General features: G+C 46.3%; 1 protein-coding gene and 1 long non-coding RNA gene across 5 annotated transcripts in view; one reads left to right on the top strand and one right to left on the bottom strand.

Annotated features, from left to right (window-relative positions):
- The first annotated feature begins 560 nt into the window (after positions 1–560).
- STX16 (syntaxin 16) overlaps positions 561–18393 on the top strand; it is a 26139-nt gene continuing 8306 nt past the window's right edge. The window contains exons 1-6 of one of the 4 annotated variants that reach the window (XM_077778361.1): positions 561–1485; positions 8951–8986; positions 9139–9150; positions 16320–16427; positions 16826–16966; positions 18097–18262. In XM_077778361.1, the coding sequence (XP_077634487.1) occupies positions 1354–1485; positions 8951–8986; positions 9139–9150; positions 16320–16427; positions 16826–16966; positions 18097–18262 (595 nt within the window). In that variant the 5' untranslated portion in view covers positions 561–1353. Of the gene's footprint in view, positions 1486–8950; positions 8987–9138; positions 9151–16076; positions 16194–16319; positions 16428–16825; positions 16967–18096; positions 18263–18393 lie in introns of those variants that run through there. The other 3 variants (XM_077778358.1, XM_077778359.1, XM_077778360.1) reach the window with 3 other exon arrangements.
- On the bottom strand, positions 1480–5467 carry LOC144243327 (uncharacterized). Its single transcript, XR_013338613.1, has 3 exons — positions 5051–5467; positions 2159–2256; positions 1480–1566 (listed from the first exon to the last, which is right to left on the bottom strand). It is a non-coding gene; the product is annotated as an uncharacterized LOC144243327 (long non-coding RNA).

Below are 18393 nucleotides of genomic sequence, written 5' to 3'. Positions count from 1 at the left end.
TTCTAAAGGCTTAAAGTCACTCACAGAGGTCAGTCAGTTTGGGGACTAAAACGCGGGGTTCTCTTTCATTCATACGCATATTTAATAAACATGGATCCGGAGCCCCTTGCCAGCCAGGTGCGACGGGCAGTGGGGACAAAGATGAATAAAACACGGGCCCTGCCGGGAGGAAGCCCGCGCCCTCGCCCCGGGGACCGAGCCGGTTGCATAAACAAGGGCCTGCTTGCAGGGTGACGAGTGTGCTCAAGGGAAAGGAACAGAGCGCGGACACGTTCTAATCTGATGTTCCTACCCAACGACCGGCCGGTTGTTATTCACAATATGTGTTCTCCGAGCGGGGGGAGGGGGCTTCGCCGTGCGCCGGGAGGTCACATCGCTGCGGGATGGTGGCGGAATGAATGTGCAAATAATTTTCGGGGTGCGGCGCGAGGCACCCCGACTCCCCGAAGGTTCCCCCCCCGCCACGNAGCTCCCGCGCCCGGAACGTTGCGAGCAAGCCTTGCGAACGTCGCAGGGGGGCACTCGCGAGGGACGGACAGGAAGAGGGCCAGGGGGGACGCCAGAACCCGGGACCACAGCGCGGAAACGGCCCGGGGCTGAGCTGCAGTCAGATCCGGGGATGGAGGGAGCCGGAGAAGAGGAGTGAGGAGGCCGGGGAGGCAGGCCCTGCTGCCCTCCTGGAGGCCGCCAGGCCGCTGTGGCAGTGGAGGACCGGGCCGCCCAGACAGGGAAGGGGTCAGGAGGCCGGGCCCGGGCCTCAGCAGGCCCAGACGAGGCCCAGAGGGAGCACCAGGCGCCCTGGAGTTCAGGGCCCAGGCCTTGGCTCGGCTTGTCCAAAGGAGGCCTTGGCCAGGCCTCTGGTGGGGACACTGAGTCACAGGCGGGCCTCAGGGCACGGCCTGGACGCGTGTGAGCCAAGTTAGGGGTAGGGGGCGCAGACCCTTGGGGAGGGGGTCTCCGAGACTAAGGGGGGCAGGGGGCTTCAGGGCCTCCCAGCCCACAGCCGGATTGGCGAGTGAGACGCTTGTAGATCCGAGGTTGGATTGGGGTGGGGTCTCTGGGACGTTGGCTAGCGCCGCAAGGATTGGGGGGATTTAAGTGCTTAGAGATCGAAGGCAGGCCTTGAGGAGTGGGAGTCAGACAATTGGAAAGCCTAGGTGCTTATTTGGGGAGGGGTCTCCGCGCTTGGGCGAAGCGCAGGGCTGCGCCCGGCTTGGCTCGAGGCCTTGCCCGGGCAGGGCTCTGTGAAGGGTGGGCCCGCCCCGGCCACCGGCCGCGAGCAAGAAAAGTGAACAAACCAGGAGTGCTAAGTGGGCGGGGGGCCCCTGAGAGGGGGGTCACAAAGGGTGAGACATGGCCACCAGGCGTTTAACCGACGCTTTCTTGTTGTTGCGGAATAATTCCATCCAAAACCGGCAGCTGTTAGCCGAGCAAGTGAGTAGTCACACCACCTCCAGCCCTCTGCATTCACGTAGCATTGCTGCGGTGAGTCTCCCGGCGGCCTCTCCGACACACGCACCGTGTGCACTGCGGCTCTGCCTGTCTGTCTGTCTCTTGTCTGTCTCTCTGTTTAAAAAAAAAAGAAAAAGAAGAAGCAATNTCCAATTTGTGTGTGTTTTAACACGGAGATTTGGAAAAATTGGGGCCTTCTTGAAGCCTTGTTGTTTTTGTTTTGTGTTTAAGCCCCCTCCCCCTCCCTCCCACTCCCCGGTACTGAGCCTCACTCTGGGTTGCAGGATCGCCGAGCCCCAAAGCTTTGCAAATGAACGACACCCTCCCCCAAAAGAGGAAGCAGTTGAGGGGTGTGTGTGTGCGTGTGTGTTGTTGTTTCACTCGTTTTCTCTTAATGGCCTCGCGGCCCTGTGTGGGGCCCTGTTCCCCAGGAATAATTGCTTCACTGTTTTTTCTGGGGGCTCCTGTTTGGGATGACTGTAAGGTGCTCGGTCCTTCGTTTTGCATTTCCCAGNTCGAACTTTTGGAAAAAAAAAAAAAAAACCCATGGTCTGTGTGTGAAAATTAACCTTCAAAATAGCACATGTATTTTGATTTAATTAACCTGAACCTTTCTTTAGCCCAGCGGTAGAATCTTTTAGAGGGAGGGCCTGGGAAGACTGCTGAGGGGCTTTTTTTTGTTTGTCTTTGGTGAGGTCTCCTTTACCTTTCTTTCTGAGCTTCAGTTTCTTGCTCTTTCTTTGCTCTGGTAAATCCGGCCCAGTCTGCATGGTCCCCGCACGGCGGTGATTAGCTCTGGAAGATCTTAAATTGAAAAGTGAAGAAAACTAGGAAACTAGTTTGTAGTGGGGGTGGGGGGCTCCTTGCTATGGACAGGCTAGGTTTGAAGAGAAGCAGCCTTAGAGGATGAAGGGAATAAAATCACCCCCAAGCCAGACTCTTCGGGATTATACTTGAAATCTACAGCGCTGGGGACCTCACACTTAATTTCACCTCTTAGGGACTGTATTGCCTTTTAATTTTTTTCCTTTAGGACCTTACTAAATGCTTCAGAAAAATCATGCCATGTGTCTTGATGGCTGACAAAGACAGTTTTCCTTTTTGTAACTCACAAGTGGAGAATGTCTTTGGCCATATTGCTCCTATAGGAAACCTATTTTAAGCCGTGTGAACGGTTTCAGGAATAAAATTGTGCAAATTCAGGTCAAAAAGCATATAAAACAGGGACGGAGTATGTTTAGATTTTTATTTATTTAAAAATTTGTTGTTTTGCCTTTGTAAACTGAAAGAAACGGTATTGTACTAAAATAAGTGTGAATTGAAACGGCTAATTCCAGTGCCGGTTTTTTTGTTTTGTTTTGTTTTTTTAAAGAATGCTCTGAAATAAGCCAAGAATTCGAGAGTAGAAATTGAATGAATAAAATTCCTCAGTGGAACTTTGGTTTTATCGAATAAGATATAAGCATTGCATATTGCATATTCCTCGAATGGCTTGATTTTATGCTACCTGATGGGGGTAAAAAAAAAAAAAAAAAAGCAACTAAAACTCGGGTTAATGTTTCTAAGGTATCGGTTTTTAATTTATTGAAACAATGTTTACTTTTAAATTTTTAATTGTATAAAGTTCAAAACGCCCTGAACTGTTGGGTAACATGAGACTTTTATTATCCTTATTATTAATCATTAAGTCAGACAGTCTAAAAACCTGATGTCTGAGCCGGGCAGCGTTTTAAAAGTGCATCTGTAAGCCAGACCGATTTTTAAGATGGTTTTGTAAGTTAGGCAATTAAAAAATAGATGTATAAGCGAAGTCGAATAGTTAAACATGGACAGCTGAAGTATATACAATTGGGAAAATTAGGTATGTCAAAGAAGGTATAGCTCTATTTAGCTAACTCGGGCAATTTCTGGAAAATAGATTTCCGAATCAAACTATACATATCTATGTCAGAACATAAGAAAAATATTTTCTGTATGTTTCACCATTTAAAATGTTACATACTGATATTTGTCTATTTGAAATTTTTCTCAGGTTACAAGCAGTCAGATCATTTAAAATATCCCTGTAGTCAATTCAGTCTCTCTAAAAAATAGAATTTGCAATTAAACAAAAATGGTTTGCTTAAGTTAGAATGGAAAAAAAACCCACACGTTAATATTTTTAATTGTGTGCATTGAAAAAACACATGGCATGTCAAATTTTTCTCAAGTATTTAGAGGTGAATTATTTCATCTTCAGTTTGCTAACAATTGATTTACCAGAAACTGTTCTACACACACACACACAACGCACACACAAAATCCAATATGACAAGATGTTAACATGACTTAGTAGAGGGTATAATTCTTCCGACTTTTCTGGAAGTTGGAAAAGTGCTGTAAGCGTTTTGAGGGGAAAAGGCAGGTCTAGCACAATTTTTTAAAACTTCAGCCAATAACTTCTGCAGCATTTTTCACTGCAAATCTGGCTCCTAGGAAATTTAACACCTCATTTCTGAATTGCAAATTTCAAAACCATGTAGCAGAGCAAACAAAATCAAAGCTATTAAATTTGAATATGGACTGGGTTTTAGATGATATTAAGAAATTATTCTTTATTTCAGCTACTTTAATTAAATTCCTTAATTTTATTAGAGATACCTACTGAAATGTTCAGCAGTAAAATGTTAAAATGCCACTTATTTTGTGTATTTAACCCCCCATAAATGAAACTAATCAGGCAAAGCATTACTGATTGTTAAATCCTACTGATGAACCTGTGAGGTGACAGTATACATACATTTTACATGCTTTTCTGTATGAAACATTATAAATAAAAACTGAAAAGATATTTACAGGTCATATGAAAACCGTGAGCAAAATAAAAGGAGGCAATTTGTAAATATCGACTAAAACCCAGGTTAAAAAAGAAGCAACTAAATTCTAGAGTTTCACTTAATTAAAAAAAAAAATCATAACCCGAGATTTCTAGTTCCTAGTTAGAAGAAAAAGCTGCAGAAGTTAATTTCACTGTGTGTTTGTTACCTCACACACAAGCCAAAATAAAGAACCACATTGAGCTGATAGTTTAGGGGAGAGGGTTTTGGGGGCTTTTTGTTTGGTTTCAAATTCTAAATCTGAATTTTCACATCCTTATTTAAGGAAAAGGCTGTGATTTTTTTACTTAATTATAAGGTTGTGTGCATGTGTGTATCTCACACACCTCAAAACACAGTACACCCAAAGCCATATCATTCAAGGAACTTAAACATGCATTTTTTTTTTTTTTTTGCATCCTGCTTTGAGGGGAAAAAAACAAGTTACACGGTGGCGACGGTGGGCTTGTCGTGTGCACCATAAACATGCCTGCTGAAACAGGTTGATGCAGCATTCAGGCAAATATGTCACAGCTAAGCAGGAATTTAAGGAGGATATGCAGCCACAGGCCAGCTGAGTCCCGAGGGCCAGCAGAGACCTAAAGGTCCTTGACCCGACATCCTGTCTGCGATAACCCTTATGCCTCCCTCCCTCGACCACGTTCGGTGGTGGCTGTAGAAAATTCCAGTTCCCTCTGGCACTGCCCAAACAGCCCTTGCCTGCATGAACCCCGAGTCTGTACCTTGTATCCTGTGGTCCTGGCTCTGGTGCTGGCCCTCTGGGTCTCTGACACGGGAGGCCTCTTCCTTCTTCTGTCTGATGACCCTGCAGCCTCCTCCCTGCCGAGAGCTTTCTCTAGCTCCGCAGCCCCGGCTAACACAGCCTGGTTAAGTTTCTTGCCTGTGAATGAAATCTGGTTTTTCTGTATGCTTTTTAAAGTTTAGCAGCCAGAGCTGAACAAAATTCTCCTTAATTGTGGTTTTGCTTGTATTGATGTTGGTAAAACTGATGGTTAGACACAAACGGGGGGGGGGAGGTAATTTTTTTAATTTTTTATTTTTTTATTTTTTTAGACTTGCAGCAAAATGCAGTTGTTGGCATTTGTCATTCATTGTGTTTGGGCCTCAGTCTTAGGTACCCCTGTTATAGCCGTGCCTCACGGCAGTGTGAAATAAAGGAAAGAGCACTGGACTCCGAGTCTGGGAATTTAGGGTTAAGTCCTCACTCTGTGGCTGACTCAGAATGTGTCTTTAGGCGAGCTCTTTGATCTCTTCCGACATCTTTTGCCTTATTTATAAAGTGAGAGGTTTGAGGTGGGTGATTTCTGAGGGCTGCATGGATTCAACATTGCCTCCTTGAGTTCTGGTCCAGCGTGTGGGTTCTCCTGACCAAGGCACGCAGCCCTGGCAGCCCCTGGCTTCCATCTGAAAAGGAGGGAGAGTCAACAGCCTTGCTGTGCCTGCTAGGCCAGTGCTGTGCAGAAATCCTTGGAAGTGGCTCCAGTACTTTGCTGACACAACTTTGACATCGTATCAGCCAGGCACAGGGTTTAAGGCACCACCTCATTCATGCAGTTATAGGCAGCTTGGCTTGAAGGGGCTGAAATGAATTTACAAAGGAAAATAATCGTTCAAGAAAGTGTGTAAAGTCTTAAACGAATGAATGAAAAGTAGTGGTTGAGTTGCTGTTCTGATCTTGACGGGGTGCTGGGCGACGCCTTGGATCTGAAATGGCTCTGGCAGAGGGTTTGGAGCCAGTTTGTCCATGTTTACTGCCTGATCTGTCCTCTGCTTTAAAATAATGCGTAATCTATAAATGGAAGCTGGAGTTAATTGGTCTTAGATTAGCTTGAAACCAGCACATTATTTTTAATAAAACATGGTGCGCTTTAGGGGGAGAAGAGATACTAAGGATTAGCTGAGGTTATAAGAAACCTGAAGTCCTTCCATCTTGACTAACGGAAGCCGAGATTTATTGAGAGCTTACTGTGTGCTCCGAGCACATGGACACCTTCCATATGCAACCTCACTGAGCTCTGTCACACAGGTGCTGCTGTTTTTCTCACGTTACAGATACAGGAACTGAGGTTTGGAGGGGTTGGGGAGCTTGCCTGGTGTCCCCCACTTACAGAGCCAGGGACCTGGGACGGCCTCGGGCCAGCCTGGCCCCAGGGCCCTGTGCCCAGGAGTGTTGCTGCAGGCCCCAGTAAGATGGAAGGTCCTATTGTTTAAATGTGGTGGCTTTTTTCTTCCAGTGTAGGATAGCATCTCTCTGTGTCTCACTTTACAACCATATGCGGTCCATTTTTACTAGCATACAGAAGGTTCTAGTCCACACTAAGTCTGTTGGAAAATTAGTGCTCTCTCTTTAGACTCCAAGTATGAAATCATTGTATATTTCTCTTTAGATCTATTTGCTTTTCCTGCCTCCAAAGATTCCCTTTGAGCAGTGAGGCTTACTTGAGAATAAGGGTACTTTGTTGGATAAAAGAGAAGCAAACTTTTATTTTGGCAGTAACGGAAATAAAGTAAATATCACTATAGCATAGACCTGTACTTCCAGCTCATTTTGCTCAACTTTTCCAGACTTCCTGAGTAAACACAGATGGGTTTCCACTTATTTTTCAGTTTTATGTAGAAAGTTCTTTAGACTATAAATTCCACATGCTACTTGGAGTTTTCAATATTTGCTTGGTTATATGCCATTGGCAGGTCAGAAACCTAGAGTTAGACATTATAAAGATTTAGAAGGTGATGATGTGTAGTAACGTGTGTTCGTCTGGCTGTATTTTGGTTTTTCCGCATGGTAATTCTAAATGTTTTAATTTGGATCTTGACTAAATTTTCTGGTAATTTGGTGGCAGGGGGAGTTTTGAAGTCCCTCTATTTTTAAGTAGCAAAATGGGCGAGGGGTGGGTGGGGACTCTTTGGCATGATGACCTCTGAATTTAATTCCCAATCTGGTGTGGTAGTAGCTGCCTATCGCTAGTAATTCCCTGAAGTGTTAATGACATTAGAGATGTGGGAAGGTCTGGTGGAAAGAGGCCTCAGCACCTGGGTCTGTCCTCTTGGAGCCATAACGCTCTGTGACTCTGGGAAGATGGATTTTATACGTTCTGAAGCTTAGTTTTCTTACTTACAGCAAAAAGAGCCTTTATGTAGCCCGTGATTCTGCTTTCACCTCTTATCAACTAGGAATTGTAAAAACCGAAAGATCAGGGCGTGTGCTTGGTTAATAATCTAAGAAGACAGGCTCACGTGTGGCAGAGAGCTGACCCGAGGCAGCAGTACTTTGTTCGAAGACTCGATGCCAGGTACCTGCTGCAGAAAGGGGCAGATGTACAGACTGCAGCGCTGAAGTTAGGGGTTTCACCCTCTGTTGTATTCATAAAAGCATTTCAGTGCTGTCTTGATGAAAATGTTAAAGCTCTTAAAAAATAAAAACGTTGTCTTTTTTTTTTCCTTCTTAAAGTAAAAGGTAATTAAATCAGATTGCCATTTGACACCATCTTCTCTATTAAAATTTTCTAGTACTACATTTAAGGCCAGGTGTGTATATAAATATAATTCTCTTTGTTCTCATGGCAAATTGTAGAAGGAGTGAAGAGGACTTTCAGCTTTCTATAATGTCAGCTAATTGAAGTTTTACATGAAGGAATACTGCTTGATTACACTTTTTATTACTGTCCTTGTTTAATAATATTTTGGTTTCATTTAGTTTCATTTACAGTATTAATTTTTAAATAAGGAAGTTATGTTTTTTAATTTTCTGAATTTACTGCTGAACATTAAAAAACAAAACAAAACACAGTGGATTGTTGAAATTGACCACGAATTATTGCAGTGATCAATCCTGCAAAAAAGTAAAAATAAAGAAATAAGCAAATAAATGAAAAGACCTAGTTCTTCAAATTATCTATCATTGGTAAACATCTGTTCGGAAGAGAGAGTTCCGTGTTGATCTAAAAAAGAACCTCTAGTTTTAAATTGAAACCTCATCCTCTGCTGGTGCTTCTTCCTTCCTGCTCCCCCCTTAAGAAAATCTCTCCTCCTCTTTTTGTTTTGTTTACTTGCTTTTATAATAGCTTTACAAATAACTGTGTGCTTTCTGGACTAATAATAATAAATGGCCAGCAAATGGGAAGAGTTTTTCTTTTCTTGTACCACCTGTGTCTGTCTCCGGGGAAGAAGGGATTCTCGGCTAGCGTATTACCGCGGATAAAGCCGTGTCTGCGGGACTGAACATTGTAGGGACTTTACACGTGTGGTCGCTCCAGTATTATCCGAATACGGCCATCGACCATTTTTGTGGATTGTCCGTTTGCTAATTCTGCTGCATTTGCAGAGCTCATTTACATGCTAAAATATACACTTACTTGACCTGGTAAAACTGCATTTTAGCTTTGCTCTCAAATTATTGTACCTTCCTAAGGGAAATTTAGAATGTTGTATGTGGTGTTTGATATTTATGGAACAGATTAGCATTATATTGTTGTGAGACTGAAGCAAGTGTATTTTATTTGCTTTATGGCATTTTAATTTTTACAACTCTTTATTGTTTCCCATCTCATGCACCGAAACAACAGTCACAGTAAATAAAAGAATACATGTATATTGATGTACCTTTTTTTTTTTTTTTTAAGGAACAGTCAAAAGGGGGAGATTTCTTAAATGCCTTGGTTAGTGGATCTTTATTTTTAGTCAACTTTAGAGCTGTTTAAGACCAAAGTGTTTTCTTGACTGACCATGCCTTATCTGTCTGTCCCCATCCTTCTTTCTTTTTTGCTATCCCTAACCGGATGGGACTGATGGGAACAACCTATTTCTTCAGGAGCTGGATGAGGTATTGTGTTTTCAATATTTTTGTATGTTAATAAAATTATGCCTTTTTTTTTTTTTTTTGATGTCTTTGGTCATATACGGAATACCAACAGAGCTGATACACATTTTACTATTTATTCTGATTATTGATAATTGTTGTGTTTATCAATTTAATCTTCAGGATGTATTAACATATTTTCACACCAGATAAATTGGTGGTTTAGAGAAGGGTTTAAGGCACAATTATTTGCTACTCTTGGGAACGTGTCTCAACCTTAGAAATAGTAAAGGTTGAGCCTTTTCTTGAACTTAAAGAAAGCCAGATTGTTTTTAGGATTATGATGTGGGTAACTCCCTGCTTCCCGCGAAGCGTGCGGCCAGGTTGCTCAGGTAGAGCGTGGAGGACATGGTGGGTGGTGAGAGCCCGCAGGAAGCGGGACTCACAACCTGGGGACCTGCTCGGGAGGCTTCACAGTCACTCTGTCGGGGGGAGGCCCCTGACCCCCCGTTTGTGCTCGTCCTTGGAGGGTCCCCCTTTTTTGCCCCCTTCCCTTCCCGGCACAAGACTTACTAGCAATTCACGCACAAGATGGAAAGGGTGCCTGTTCCTAGCACTTTATTCTAGAAGCGCTAATAAAGGGCAGAGGAAAAAAGGGATTGAACTGTGGCTGTCAGTTTGGTGTCTCTGTTACCCATTTCTGCTGTGGAAGGATAAAAATGTTTTTCCTGAGGGCAGACCTTTTAAAAAGGACTGGAAAGGAGGTATTTTTTAGTTTTGTTTGTTTTAATTTAGCTATGACCCCCGAGGCAGGATTGGGGTGTCTGTCTTCAATACCAGTGGAGCTCCTAACTAGTAGAATTAAGATCCATCCGGAAGTTCTGAAAACTTTTTTGACTAGTCAGTGATAGCAACAGATGGCAGACAACCTGCCGGATTGAGAGCTCGTTCGGCAAATCGGACAGCGTCTCGAGTCCCTGTGCCTCTCGAGGCGTGCAGTCCGTCTGTCTGTCCGGGAGGCCGCGGCAGCCTGAGCCCCCAGAGCCACCACTGAGCGGGAAGGGGCCCAATGCAACATCGTGTGGAAGCCGTGGTTCTCGCTCTTGGGGGTTTTGTTTTTGTGAAGAGTGACTCCCGTTTACACTTGTGTGTACTTAGGAAATTTCTGAAGAGACAAACAGTCAACAGTGGATGCCTTCCAGGAAAAGCCTGGGATGGAAGAGAAACTTCCTTTCTTCCTTTCTGTTGCCTACCCTTTTCTTAGGCTGGGTGTTGGTTTTTAAAACACATGCATGGATTACTTCTGTCATTGAGAAACAATTCCTATTTGGAAGCAGGTACCCTAAGCGGGTAGCTCATTGATCCGGGTACCGTGGCCTCCCTGCCAGCACCCGGCCCTGGAGGGCTAGCAGGTGACTGCGGCTCCCCCACAGTGGAATTCGGCATCTCTGCGGCACAGTGGACGGGATGCGCGTGGGTTTGCCGACCAGACTCGCAAGGCACGGCGGCCTGGGGGCTAAGAGCCGAGGCCTTTTAGGATAGATGCACCCCTTCTTGAATAGTTTGGAAGTGTTCCGGCCCCCAAAAGGAAGTGTGTGATGGGGGGTAGATAACAAACCACAGAACAGCATGCGTCGAAGAAGACCTGGCCGCCCTCCACGTGAGGAGCACGTCTAAGGTCGTGGTCCCCAGGGGTCTGCCCTGGGAGCCGTGTTCCAAGCGTTCCTGCTTCTTCAGAAACTGGCTACCCACAGCGGGGACAAGCGGGCCCTTGTGCTTTCCTTCTTGGCTTCTGGGGGCTTAAAGGGGGCCCCCACATCCTGTCACCAGAGACGCTGCCCAGACGGCCACTGAGCCACACCCAACTCTGGTGCTGTTGGGATTCTCTAGACCTGTCAGCCTGCGTTCTGGGTCCGCACGGCCACCTCGTCCTCGTGAGCACCTCACTTGGCCCTTCCTGTCCTTCATCCGGGACCACTGTGTCTTTTAAAATACATGTACATGACATGTATTTTATCTACTTCATTCACCGCACTTATTTGCTGACCCAGCTAATTATAACTGCATATTTGTTACCATTCAGTTCCAGGTGCTGAGTTAGGAGCTGGGGACAGTTGGGCACGGTGTCTAGAGCCCTGGTTCCCCACAGCTGCCACAGGGCTTGGAGTCAGTGTCTTCTGGGGTCAGTGAGAGTGACCCCCCGGTTCTGGGCACGAGCTAGCTAGAAGCCCACCCCTCTGGAGTTGGGGCCTGCGCAGAATTCCTGTGTCCCTGGGGGTCTCCCAGAGTGAAGCCGTCTGGTAGTACCTTACAGCATGTCCACATCAGACTGTCATTCTCCTACGCGGATCCATGTGAAACTCTGCGCCTTGGGATGCCGCTCTTCATCTTTCTCCAGAAGTAGCAAGTGGGGTGCCCCTCAGGAGGAAGCCCACCCACCGTTTACTCTCTTACCCAGAGAGTAACAGAGTGTCTGACCCTCTCCTTTGTTCCCTGCTCTCATTTACATCCCTTCCGGTAGCAACGCCATCTCCCAGCCTGTTGGGTTTTTAAAATTCATAATTGGACATAATAAAAATTACAAGATGTCAGTGTGAAGCTCTCCAAGCACATAGCCTGGGCAGGGCAGAGTGATTTAGCAGGACATGGGGGTTGGGCCCAGGTTGGGCCCACTGGTCACCTGCTTGGAAAGTCTCTATCCGGGGCAGGGGTGCGGGCTTCATGTCCCTGTTTGTACAACAGGGGGCAGTCCTCTCCGAAAGCTTGTCACTGGGGGACACAGATCAGGTCTGAGGCAGGATGACTCCCACGGCGCAGGCCATCACCTGTCCCCACTTCTCAGGGTGTGCACAGTAGCTGGGAGCAAAGGAGAATCAGGGATCCCAGCAGCATTTCTATCTGGGTGGTGTGATTCTCTGGCTTTTATTTCTCTACTTTTTGTACATTTTAAAAAAGTGTCTAGTTTGAACGTTTATTGTCTCATAACCAGAAAAATTAATCACTTTCTAAACTATCACAGGCTTAAAAAACACACACACTGCAGGGCTGACATGCCCTGTGCTTTTTCATCCACAGGCTTCCTCCCTCCCTCAGAGACCTGGGATTTCTGAGGCCTCACTGTCTGTTAGCACAGCCCCCAAGCCACCTGAGCCCAGCAAGTCAGGCTTGTGGTGTGACTGCATCATACACGCTGTTGGGTCATCTCACGTGCAAGTGAGAGTGGCCAGGCTATAATTTCAGTGTCCCTTCTGGACTTCATAAGTGATCATTGCCACAAAGAATCCAAAATTGTCAGTATTGTTTCTTGTTACCGATCCATTATGGCTGAACTTCCTTTATGTATTTATTTTTTTAGATATGGGGTGGAGGGGGAGGGTGTCCGACCGCGCATCTCTACAGAGGCTTGGCCGCGTCCTTAATCTTACAATACACGACATCAGCCTTGGAAAGGCAGGGTTGCCTTGGAGTAGAAAGGCTCTAGATTTGAGCAGCCAGATTGATAAGAAGAGTATGTGTGTGTCTGTGTCTGTGTGTGTGTGCAAGCGCTCGTTCGTGTGTGCATGTGCACATGCGCGCTCCTTCCATAGATCAAAAACTGTGCTGTCTGGTGCTCTTTAAAGGGACAAGCGTCAATATCTAAAGTGGATCAAGGGCAAAGGATAACTGTAGTGAGGCCAGCAAGGGAGCCCTGTGGGTGTGCAGTTTTGAACATCTGTTGCAATTTTTCTGCATTGATGACCCCAGGTCCAGGCAGTGCACCCCCAAATCAGAGACAAGAATTCAGGAATTCTAAGAATTTTTACTAATTTTTTTATTTAAAAAAAAGATTTTTTTGTTCCTTCAGAAGCACGAGTGCACTTAAGAAACGCTTTATAGACCAGGATCATCATATATTCAGAGAGGGGACTAAGTTGCAATTCAGCAAGGAGAATTAAAACTCTGGCAGTTTTTTAAAAAGCCTGTATTGACTAAAAGGGCAACTTGAAAATGCATAGGATTGTCCTGGATCTTAAAAAAATAAGAAACTATGTTTTCAAATGTGAAGTGAGGTTGAAAGGGGGTGATTGTTTTGCAGGTAACATAGATTTTTTTAATGTTCATATTTGTTCATTTTGTTAATGTTCATATTTGTTTCTATTTCAAGTAATTGACATTTATCTTCAGTTATGTCCCCCCAGCTCAAAACATTTTTTTTTCATTTTAACTTCATACTGATAAAATAAATAACACATTTCATCTGAGTACTGCTGAATTTCTTTATCATGATGAGCTATGGCCATAGACTATATGATGAAGGGGACAATTTTTCCAAGATTTAAAGTTTGCAGTCCCAAAGACTGCCAAGACTCTGTCTTGCTGGTAAAATCCCGATTCAGCGTAGGGAAACCAGGGCCAGCATTTTGAGCTGGACTTTGCCCTTTTCGCATAGGGCTCTCTTAATTAGCAGGCTTCCTCAGAGCATTGAAAGAGAATGTGTTTGCCTTAGTTTTAACTTCCACTCGGGGTGGGAGGGGACGACACAACTCTTGTGCAAAATCAGGTACTCCTAAAAAAACAAAAAACAGGTGGATCCACTTCAACTGACTTCACGTGTGATTGACTATTTCTCATTTGTTTCAGAGAAGTCAATACTGATTACTACGCAGGTAAATTTAGATAAATACCATCTTTATCTTTTTTAGTTTAATGTATTTTTATAAACAGTAAAAACGGTACACAAAAGATCATGAGCTTAAAAGCATAAATAAAATGAAGTATTACTCTATCGAAAATGATTTACTAATAAAATACGGTGGATTAGATAATAAGCTGGCATAGGGGAAATTCTGTGAGCCATGAAGAGGTACCTCAGCAGTTTTGGGGTTTGCTTTGTATCAACAGCTGGAGGTTTAAGTTCACGTTCTGCTCTAACAGACCCACAGCCCTGTGCCCCACACCTGCCGTGCAGCTGACCGACGCTGGGAGTCGGCTGCTGTGGTCTGTCCCTCCTGCCTCCATCAGTATGTCCCGCACAAGGTTGCATACCTCTCTGTGACTTTGGGGCGGGAGGTTGAGGAAGAAACACCCGGCTTCTCCCTGTCTGTTCTGCTCTGTGCAGGGTGAGGTCTGCACCCCATCGCTGCTCCCGCAGGTGCTCAGTGAGCAAGGCCACTTGATGTTGGGACTTCGGCGCTCCCTGGGACCCGGTCCTCTGTCCCCGGTGCAGCTCGGTGGGAAGGGATCTGGGGGCCGTGTCTTGCCATGGTGTGTCAGGCTGCGGGCTCGCTGTCCTGACTTGTTTTCTCCGCGCGTTGCAGTGCATTTCACGGGCCCGCCGAGGTGATTGGCGGAGCAGAGGAGATGGGGCCTTTGGAGTCCTTGGACCCGGTTTTAGTCTGTCATATAATAGCTTTGTGACCTTGGGCAAGCTACTTGACTTTCCTGAGTTTCAGTTTCCTCATTTATAGATTGGAATAGTAATTCCTAGCTCATCTAGTTTCTGTAAGGATTAAAACAATGAAAAGAATACAAGATTCCCATTAGTGAGCTCTTCAAGACAAACAGGGTGGCTGTGGCTGCCAATTAGCACTTGATGGACTCAGAGCCCCAGATAGTGCAGGCTNGCTACTTGACTTTCCTGAGTTTCAGTTTCCTCATTTATAGATTGGAATAGTAATTCCTAGCTCATCTAGTTTCTGTAAGGATTAAAACAATGAAAAGAATACAAGATTCCTATTAGTGAGCTCTTCAAGACAAACAGGGTGGCTGTGGCTGCAAATTAGCACTTGATGGACTTCAGAGCCCCAGATAGTGCAGGCCGGATGACACACCATTTATCTGCGAGCTGAAATGACACTGGGGTCCTGTAGGGTCCACACAGTGACCTAACGCCGGCAACTTACTCACGACTCACAGTTGCTCAGGGAGCCACCACGAGGGTTCTGGTGCCTTCGGTGCGGTCATTGCACGTGGTGTGATGGTGAACACACAGCATGCCCTAAGCCCACGGGGGCAGGGCCTGGCGGGGGCGGGTGCAAGATATGGTTGCTTGTAGGGATTTTTCTGTAAACTGTGGAGGATACAGGGCTTATGACTTGAGGCATTCTTCTAATGTAGGTTTTTGCTTATGTCATATTTTTTCCCTTTATCTGTTGATTTTTCAATTCTATCTTGTTCTTTATTAGAAAAGCAAACAGGCATTTGCTGAATGAATGAAAACATGAATTTAGGTAAAATGCAAGGAAGAGGGAGGGGAAGAAAAGCAGCATGAATTCTCCACCCAATTCCGCAGCATGATTTAGAACATTTAGAAAGTATTACCTGTAAAAGACTTTTGTATACTGTTTTCCATTATTTTTCAATCATCATTTCCATCTTGGGAAACTGGCATTACAAATTCTGAACTCGGGAGGGCACCTCAAGATGCTCTCAACCCCATTCGTTCACCAGTGGCCTCTAGGCATGCAAGCAGCATAACTAAGCCAGACCCAGCCTTTCCTCCCTGGGCTTTTGAAGGCAGTGTCTAAGACCTGGGAAAAGTCCAGAGCTCTGGGTATCATTTCAAAATAAGCGAAAACACTGCGTGTGGACCCTGAACTGAAGAATGGAAGCGACAGGCAGACTTGCATTGAGATTTTTAAGGATTGCTTTTGCCAAATGGTGGGTAATTTGCTGATCGTTTTCAGGCAGTTGTCTCATACATTTTAACACATGGTTAATGACCCTGTGACCAAGATAACTGGCTCAGTCCCGTTTCCGAAATAAGCTCAATGTGTTTAAGTAAACCTGTTAAGTGCTCCTGTTAAACACTCAGTGTGAGTTCCATTTGTAGCTGAGTATTTTTTTTTTTAACTTATATCTGCTCACATTAACTGTTGAGGTTCGTGCCGTCCTGTCCGTACGTGGAACTGGTAATAAGAGGGGTTTCTGTTAAGGATCTTCTGTTGATTTTTTTTATTACGTTTCTGTAGCCAGATCAAGTCAAATTCATGTTCACAAGTATGTCCAAGAAAATTAAGAGCTGGTGCATGAAAAGATAGGAAAACAGTCCCAAATGCTAGCAGTACCAAAGCAAGCTTATGATACAGGCAAGTGCACTACTTACTCCTACGTTTCTCGGTCTTCTCAGGGAGCGACATTTAAAAGGGTGTGAGAGCGTGCTGATCAAAATGGAGCCTGAGTAACTTTTTTCATGTCCCTTTATTTCCCTGTAGCTTGCCGACGACCGTATGGCTCTGGTGTCGGGCATTAGCTTAGATCCAGAAGCTTCAATCGGTGTGACAAAGCGGTCACCTCCTAAATGGGTGGATGGAGTGGATGAAGTAAGTTGAACGTTAGTTTCACACGCTCTTTATTTTTTTAAGTAATTGTATGACACCGACACGTGCTAAGGTGCTTTTGCCGTAAGAAGTGGCGTGACGACACGTGAATGCACGTGCCTGGATAACCCCGCCTGCAGGTCACTCGCTTCACACCCCACGGAAAGGGTGCTTGAGCCACTGGGTCCAGCAGGAACCACCTGGGTTATAGAGAGAGACCCAAGTGGCACGTAACAAGGAGGGATTTGCATTTCGATAACTTGAATTAAAAGTTGCCCACACATCAGTGAGACAAGTTGGCTGAGTCCGGAACCATGTAGTCTAGAGTGTAGCCAATTGTCTCAGAGGCAGACCGGTGCCTGGCAGGCATCAGTGCAGTTCTGGTGGTTTCTTTTGCGTAGATACAGTACGATGTTGGCCGGATCAAACAGAAAATGAAGGAGTTAGCGAGCCTTCACGACCAGCACTTAAACAGACCCACCCTGGACGACAGCAGTGAGCAAGAGCACGCCATTGAAATCACCACCCAGGAGATCACTCAGGTGAGGGTGGGACTGGGCGCCCAGGCCGGAGTGGCCGTTTCCCAGCCCTCTCGGAGGCCACACGCGGTCCAGCCCTGCGTCAGATCACGCCTCCCTTCCCCAGAGTTGCCCTTCCCCACCCAGAGCCCACCAGGGGGGCTCGAAGCCCCGGCCTCCCCCAGGTTATCAGCACATGTCTTAGAGGACTGGGGACCATCTCCTCAGTTGTCGGTAGATACCACCGCGACCTGATTTAAATTCACAGCATCACTGAGTTCAGTCACTTGATTTAAAGATGTAAAACTTCTGCATATTAGTGCTTAACACTTGTTCCTGTTCCAGAATGGTCCTTCTAGCTGGAAAAGATTAGGAGCTTGTTGCCCTAGGCTTGAATATATGAGTATCTTCAAGAAACTTAGCAGCCTAGAAAATTTTCTTGTAAAATGTTAAATTTGAGTAATTTTTAAAAATATTTGTATATTTTTGAAAGAAAGAGAGAGAGAGACCAAATGCAAGTGGGGGAGGGTCAGAGACAGAGAGGGAGACACAGAATCTGAAGCAGGTTCCAGGCTCCGAGTTGTCAGCACAGAGCCCGACGCTGGGCTCTAACTCAACGAACCGCGAGATCACGACCTGAGCCAGAGTCAGACGCTTAACCAACTGAGCCCCTCAGGCGCCCCAAATTTGAGTGATTTTTAAATAATCTGAGCAGTGTGTAAAGCATGGTGTTCACACAGCTTCCTCGTTTAAGTCTCCTGGAGCTGACCGTCAGCAAAGGGGCGCGTGCCATGGAGAAGCTCTGGGCGCTGGGGTGTTTGAGCCCCGGCTCTTCACGCGGTGTCGGCGCCATAGCCCCCATTTATTCCCTCTGCCTCCCCCGTTCTCATGGGTAAAGTGGGGCCAGTAACAGTGACAGCCCCTCGGGGTGGTGGCGGGGTCAGGGGAGAAGACCGTAGTCCTGAGCGGGCCGTGTACGACGGGCCCAAAGGGTGTGCGCACCCTGCCCACGCCTGGCTCGGCCTTTGTGCGTGCACACAGAGCCGCACGTAACTTGGACTGTGCCCCTTGCGTGACGCCGGCCAGTGTGGACAGGGCACCTCCTGGCGCTCATCTCCCTTCCCGCTCACCTGGAGCCGCGGCCCCTCTCCCAGCTCTTCCACAGGTGCCAGCGCGCCGTGCAGGCTCTGCCCGGCCGGGCCCGCAGCGCCCGCTCTGACCAGGAGGAGCGGCTCCTTCGCAACGTCGTGGCCTCCCTGGCCCAGGCCCTGCAGGAGCTGTCCGCCAGCTTCCGGCGCGCGCAGTCAGGCTACCTCAGACGTGAGTGTCCCCGGGCCTGCTGGACGGGGTTCCGGCTCATGGAAGTTCCAGCACTAGGACCGCTTTTTGTCTCCATCCCTCCTCTTGGCTGCTGGTTCTCCATTTCGTCCTGAACCCTTCATCGTCACCCC

This window comes from Crocuta crocuta, unplaced genomic scaffold, assembly GCF_008692635.1.
Source record: "Crocuta crocuta isolate KB4526 unplaced genomic scaffold, BGI_CrCroc_1.0 scaffold27, whole genome shotgun sequence".
NCBI classification, from domain to species: domain Eukaryota; kingdom Metazoa; phylum Chordata; class Mammalia; order Carnivora; family Hyaenidae; genus Crocuta; species Crocuta crocuta.
Note: the sequence above shows the minus strand (reverse complement) of the source record. Positions and strands in the feature narration are given on the sequence as shown.